The 7698-nt window shown below is 39.1% G+C and overlaps 1 gene segment (V, D, J or C); it reads right to left on the bottom strand.

The window, feature by feature from the left end:
• Nucleotides 1-544: 544 nt before the first annotated feature.
• On the bottom strand, nucleotides 545-6731 carry LOC132474512 (Ig heavy chain V region 3-like). The segment is given in 3 exon segments: nucleotides 545-688; nucleotides 1817-2013; nucleotides 6686-6731. Coding segments are annotated over 3 exon segments (387 nt in total).
• Nucleotides 6732-7698: the final 967 nt, after the last annotated feature.

Below are 7698 nucleotides of genomic sequence, written 5' to 3'. Positions count from 1 at the left end.
CAAATGTCGGCCTACCTTTTTAGTTTTTTAATAAAATGTTGTTTTCTATTTTGATGAAATTGTATATGCAGGTCTACATATGGAATGTTGTAAAGCAATTCAAAAGTAATTTCTCAAAGAATATCATGTTATATGTATTCTGTCTTGTAATACAATTATATATATCTGGCTGCTGCAATGTTTCCAGGTCCAGCCGTGAAAATCTAAGGCAACTATATGGGGAAACTATTACATTACATTACATTAACATGTTTACTATTACATTTAAACATGTTAATGTCTGGCTAATGCTATTTCCTCCTTTTCCTGTTTATATATAACAGTCTGTAAGTTGGTCATCCTTTAGTTTCTGACCAACTGATCGATTAACGTTAATTATTTAATAGTGATTTGAGGTACGTCGGCATTCAGCTATCACTATAGTATATTTATCAGCTGATGTTGATCAAAACAATCTATTTTAAATTATGAGTTTGGTTTAGAGCTCCCTCTTTGGAGGGTTTCTGATGTAACACCTCATGGGTGAAGGGTTTTTGTTCATCCTTCACATCAGTTTGTAATACTGTGGCTCTCTGGCACAGTAATACACAGCTGAGTCTCCAGGCTGCATGTTTTGTCCCAGCAATGTCCCTGTTTTACTGGCCTCGTCAAGGGAAAGACTGAATTTACTACTTAGGGGGTGTTCACACAGGCAGTTTTTTTTTCAGGTGCGGGTGGATGTTTTACATTATATTCCTATGATACAGGGTGTTTTTGTAAAAACATCCTGGGTGCTTTTAAAAACACCGCTGCCAGCGGTTTTTTTTCACTGCTCTGGGTGGTTTTCAAGTTGGGATAAATTCAACTCGCCAAGAAAAAGCACCCGACGTCAGGCAGTTTTTTGACAGCTGACCAATGAACGAGAACCTACGTCACTAGGAAAAACGTTGGAAATTCAAGAATGGCGACCCAAACCAAGACGTCTTTCCCGACGGAGAAACTTGTTGTTCTTGTTAGTGAACATGTTGAGTTATATGACATGACCAACAAGTTATACCACAACATATATCACAAGGAGAGTATCTGGAGGACGATCGGTGGGATTTTGGGACATTATCAAACCGTAGCTCCTGAATACAACTATGAAACGCCCCGTACTGCTGCCGTCCCCGGTTTATGTCATGCACCCACAAACGGGAGGGTTCATCGTTATCCTCGTCGTTGTCATCTAACGCCAAAACAAGGGCTAATTTTCTCATCCTCGACATTGTAACCGACACACTAAATTCCCGTAAGACCACTCTCTCCCACCAGTCTTGGCTGCGGACTCGCATCCAACTTCCTCTTGTTTGCGGCGGCGCTTAGGGTAAATATAAAGATCTGACGAGAAATTGACGTTGCTGCGCTGTCCTCCTCCTTCTTAATTGAAGGAGCAGGCAGAGAAAAGCTCTCTCCTGCTGTGCTTTCATTAAAATCAAATTTAAAATCCCCGATAGTGATAAGACATCCATTATGTCGCCGCCGGTCCAGAGACGTGTCAGGTGTGCGCGAGAGACATAACGGACACTTTTGTTACTGCCATGTATACAGTTCATTCGGAACACATTTTAGGAACAGATCTATGCCGCATAGAAATCTATGCGGCATAGATCTGCCATGTAAACGCGGCTACTGTAGCGTAGTCAAACCACTTTGATACGGTAACCGATTGGCAACGTTGGCTCTAGAACATTCTGCTCTAGAATGAACTTGACAAAACCACCCTGTCAGTTTTTTAGTTGGTAAAAAACCGCCCGGGTCAGGTGTTTTTTAATATAAAAAAACTGCCTGTGTGAACACGCCCTAGGGAGTCTTTCTGGTATTTTGCCCCAGTATAGATCTGTCCAATCCATTCCAGTGCCTGTCCTTCAGGTTGTCTGATCCAAGCTATGTAGTAGCTACTAACAGAATAAGAGACCTGACAGCGGATGGTCAGAGATTGACCAGGTCGGACAGTCAGAGACTCTGGCTGAGTAAGCTGTTCACTGTTCACACCTGTAGAGAATATAAGCTTATGGTCATGAATGAGCTACTTCAACTATTAATCAATATGTTTTGTTATTGGTTGGATGTTTTCTCATGAAGCCTCACCAGAGCCAGCAGCCAGGAGCAGCAGCAGTACAGCTGCAGAGAACATGGTTTGTGTTGAAGCTGAACTGGAGGAAGATGTCCGGTTGTACACTTGACACCTTATAAGGCAGAGCGAGAGGAGAAAGACCCACAGTCCTTTTTGCATAACCCAATGAGGCGCCACAGAGTGGCTGAGGTGCTGCGCGACTCGGGGGACAGGAATCATAGATCATTTACACGTTTTTGCATTATTTGACATGTGTTTCTTAAACCATATTGCTATAATATCTTTTGATATTATTTTTATTTTCTTATTTTAAAGGGTTATTAAGATTTATAATCATACATATCTTTAATATTTGCTCGTATTTAAAAAATAACATTAATATAATTTTAAATGTAATTTGAGAATAAAGGCTGTTTTAAGATCAACATTTTGTGTTATAATCTTTTATGTACCATGATATTGTAGGCCTACCTTTATTGTTTTTGAATAACGTGAGGCTTTCTGTCCTTTTATAACATTTCATTTTAAGGTCTAAATTTGAAGTCTTTTAAGAAATGTTATCGCTCTAATAATAAGGGGTTATATGTGTTCTGTCTTGTGATAAAATTATATATGTCTGGCTGATGCTTTATTTCCAAGTCCAGCTGTGAAGATTATTGCGGCAACTCTGTTGATTAACATGACAGTGAAAAACAAAAACAAAATATATTGCATAATAATCATTTAACACTAATTAAGATAATGAAACAAGTAAAAATATCTAATCCGTGTATGATCAATGAGGCGATCTCGTCGTGTGTCTTTCCATTGTCAAATAGTTCACGAATAAAATCCCCATATGGTTCAAGTGCGGCCATAACTAAAAAAAGGGAAAAAGGCTACAATGCTACCTTTCTTTTCGAGTGTATCGAGTATAGGGTACACTGGACCATCCTTTAGGAAAAGAAAGGAGCTAATGCTGTCCCACAATTCCTTGCGGCAGGAACATTTTAAGAAATTCATCAATCGGCGGTTCAATCACATGACCGACAGTTATGTCATACAATCATATGTATGTCATAACTGGGATTCATGTCGATAAAAATGAAGGTTCAACTTGAGAAACCATTTCACGATGTGACAATCATTTCAGTTCACCTTGGTGCCTATACTTTTATTTCAGATCCTTGGTAATGAAGTTATATATTTTTCTCTGGGTTATATAGCCTGCATGAAGCAACACAAAGTATGCAAAGTATCTTAACATGTGCGCTTTGGAGACCATCTTCGGAAAGTTGTAGGTTCAACAGGACAGATCAACGTCAAAATAGGTACATCTTATGTACTTTCCTCCGTTCGCAGTCCAAGCACCTATGCATTTTCCTTCACATCTTTCCTTGACCTCATGGCGTTTTCCATCAAGGTCAAAAAAAGTCGGAATGAAAAAGGAAATAGAATATAATTCCATTAGACCATAGGCTAAAATAATCCGACTGCACTTACACTAGGCTGCCGTGGTGTAACCACAATGTTCAAAGATGGACTAATCAAACGCATCTTAGAAACTTTGCCCCATGTGTTCTTACTGTGTTGTTGCATGCAGGCTGTATGACAATCCATTGAAAAATATGTGTCGTTATTTGGTTTTTCTGATTTTGTTTTAAATCTGAATATTCAAAGAACGAACTATCCACGGATTATTTGTTTATTCCTTTTGCCCTTTTTCCGTTTCAAAACCAAATCAGAAAAAACAAAAAACGACTGTTATTTGGTTTTTCTGATTTTGTTTTAAATCTGAATATTCAAAGAACGAACCATACACAGATTATATCTGCATGAGTTGTTAACCAAATACATTTTTCCCTGTTTATATATTTCAAACAACTTGGTCGGTAACTTAGTCAGTGGGTCTGTCTGATCAATAAATAAAAAACTAAATAAAAGGTTCCAGCGAGCTCGGCATTCATCTCTTCCTCTATTTATCAGCTGATGTTCATGAGTTAAATAATCTATTTTGAATGATGTCTTTGTTTCAGAGCTCCCCCTCTGGAGGATTGAAGTAATAACACCTCACGGTTGAATGTTTTTTGTTCATCCTTTACAACAGTTTGTAATGCTGTGCCTCTCTGGCACAGTAATACACAGCTGAGTCTCCAGGCTGCATGTTTTGGCCTTGCAAAGTAATTGTTTTACTGGCCTCATCAAGGGTGAGACTGAATTTACTACTAAGGGAGTCTTTCATTAATTTGTTCCCAGTATAAATCATTCCAATCCATTCCAGTGCGTGTCCTTCAGGTTGTCTGATCCAAGCTGTGTAGTAGCTACTAACAGAATAAGAGACCTGACAGCGGATAGTCAGAGGTTGGCCAGGTCGGACGGTCATAGACTCTGGCTGAGTAAGCTGTTCACTGTTCACACCTGTAGAGAATACAATCTTTGGTCATGAATGAGCTACTTCAACTATTAATCAATATGTTTTGTTATTGGTTGGATGTTTTCTCATGAAGCCTCACCAGAGCCAGCAGCCAGGAGCAGCAGCAGTACAGCTACAGAGAACATGGTTTTGTGTTGAAGCTGAACTGTAGGAAGATGTCCTGTTGTACAACTTATAAGGCTCAGCGAGAGGAGAAACACCCACAGTCTTACTTGCAAATTTCAATTAGGCGGAAGATGTTGGTTGAAATTATGCGCGAGCCGGGTGGGGAAGGATCACAGATCATTTACACGTTTTTTTGTATAATTTGATAATGTGTTACTTAAACCATATTACTATAATATTTAATATTAATATTTTTAAGTGTTGTTACAATTTATAATTATACACATCATTATTCATATTTGCTTTTTTTACAAGAAATAACATGGATAAAATGTAAAATGTCATGCGAGAATAACGGCAGTTTTAAGATGTAAACTCTGTTATTTTGCGTATGCGGTATGTCTTGTAGGCTATGAATCATCATGATATATGTAGAGCTAACTTTTTTGTTTACGTTAACGTCAGGTTTTTGTCCTTTTATACCATTTTATTTCCAGGTCTAAATATGGAGTGTTGTAAGGCAAGTTATCTGTCTAATAATATGGTGTTATATGTGTTCTGTCTTGAATTAAAAAGATATATGTCTGGCTGATGCCAGCTGTGGAGATTTAAGGTCCCATGGCATGACAATTTCCCTTTATGAGGTTTTCTAACGTTAATATGAGTTCCCCTAGTCTGCCTATGGTCCCCCAGTAGCTACAAATGGTGTTAAGTATAAAACAAACCCGACACAACCCGTCGTTTGAGATTGATAATATTGTCTGGAGGCGCATACAGCTTTTGGCCATGATAATATATACTATATGATATAGATATCTATGTATAATATGATATTATTTAGATATAGAGCTCCAGGACTCCCGCCGGAGCACCCGGAGTGTTCTAGAATATTTAGAGAACACTGCCAAAAACTTGATGCGCCTCGCCATTGCGATACATCCACTGTAACAATTAAAATGTCAATGAAAAAATCATGAAAGTTTAACACAAATTAGGATAATGAAATGCGCAAAAATATTCACAAGAAATAGTTGCATGAGTTGTTATCAAAATATATTTCTCCCTGTTTGTGTGTTTCAAACAAGTTGGTCGGTAAGTTAGTCAGTAGGTGTTAAGAGTTAGCAGATGCAGGCAGGCAGGTAGAACTCAAATGCAGACAGTTCAGGTAAAGGGCAATTTATCAAATCCAAAAGGCAAAAAGGCAAGGAACACTGAGAACACTGGTTACACCGGTAACACAACTCACCACTAACCACAATGATACGATGAGGAACAAAGGAAAGACAAGGGCTTAAATACAAAACACAGGGCACGCAACGAGGAACAGCTAAAACACATTAGGGGAGGGAGCAGTAATCACACCGGAGGGAAACTTGACAGGACATGGGGAGAAACAAGACAGAGATACCAAAGTAAAACAGGAAACACAGGGAAACACACCAAAACCAGACAAGGAAACAGACTGACCATGACAGTAGGCCTAACTGATCAATATATAAAAGGTTCAAGCGAGCTTGGCATTAATCTCCCCCTCTATTTATCAGCTGATGTTCATGAGTTAAATAATCTATTTTGAATGATGTGTTTGGTTTAGAGCTCCCCCTGTGGAGGATTCAAGTAATAACACCTCACGGGTGAAGGGTTTTTGTTCATCATTTACAACAGTTTGTAATGCTGTGTCTCTCTGGCACAGTAATACACAGATGAGTCTCCAGGCTGCATGTTCTGCCCTTGCAAAGTTACTGTGTTACTGGAGCCGTCAACGGCAAGACTGAATTGACTACTTAGGGAGTCTTTCACTCCTTTCCAACCAGTATTAATTCCTCCAATCCATTCCAATCCTTTTCCATCAGGTTGTCTGATCAAATGTGTGTCGTAGCTACTAACAGAATAAGAGACCTGACAGCGGATGATCAGAGGTTGGCCAGGTCGGATAGTCAGAGACTCGGGCTGAGTAAGCTGTTCACAGTTTACACCTGTTGAGAATTTAAGCTTTTGGTCATAAATGAGCTACTTCAACTATGAATTAATATGTATTCTTATTGATTGGATATTTTCTCATAAAGCCTCACCAGAGCCAGCAGCCAGGAGCAGCAGCAGCACACCTACAGAGAACATGGTTTTTGTTCAAGCTGAACTGGAGGAAGATGTCGTGTTTTACACTTCAGAACTTATAATGGTGAGCAAGAGGAGAAACCCCACAGGTCTTTTGCATAATTCAATGCGGTGTCAGATGTTGGTTGAGATGCTACGTGACATTGGACAAAGGAATCACAGATCCTTTACACATTTTTGCATTTTCTTATAATGTGTATGTTAACTTACACACTATTAATTTAATCATTATTAATAATATTATTATAAGGCTGTTTGAAGATCTAAACTTCTGTCGGCCTACCTTCTAAATTTTTCATCGAAATGCTGTTTTCCATCTTTTCATTAAATTGTATATGCAGGTCTACATTTGGAATGTTGTAATGCATGTAGTTTATCCAAAAATATCATGTTTTATGTATTCTGTCTCATGATACAATTATATATGTATGGCTGCTGCTATGTTTCCTTGTCCAGCCGTGAAAATCTATAAGGCAACTATATAGGTAAAACAATTAAATGGTGTGCTTTCACGTTACTTTATGTTGCCTCAAAGTCTAAGGCCACAGGGATATGTGAATGATGTGTGCAACGGTCCACACTGAACTGGGGTGAATGTCATGATCTGTCTGTTTCCTTGTCTTGTTTTGGTGTGTTACCTGTTTTACTTTGGCATCGGTCATGTTTCTCCCCATGTTAGGTTTCCCTCCTGTGTGATTACTGCTCCCTCCCTAATGTGTCTCAGCTGTTACTCGTTGCGTGTGTTTGGTATTTAAGCCCTTGTATTTCCTTTGTTCCTTGTCGGATCATTGTAGTTTGTGGTGAGTTCTGTCCTGTGTGTTCCCTGTGTTCCCTGTGTTCCCTGTGTTCCCTGTGTTCCCTGTGTTCCCTGTGTTCCCTGTGTTCCCTGTGTTCCCTGTGTTCCCTGTGTTCCCCGCGTAACCTGTGTAACCCGTGTTCCTTGCCTCTTTGAGTTAATAATTTATCCTTT

Source organism: Gadus macrocephalus, chromosome 2 (genome assembly GCF_031168955.1).
Source record: "Gadus macrocephalus chromosome 2, ASM3116895v1".
Lineage (NCBI taxonomy): Eukaryota > Metazoa > Chordata > Actinopteri > Gadiformes > Gadidae > Gadus > Gadus macrocephalus.
This window is presented reverse-complemented; position numbering and strand designations above follow the sequence as displayed.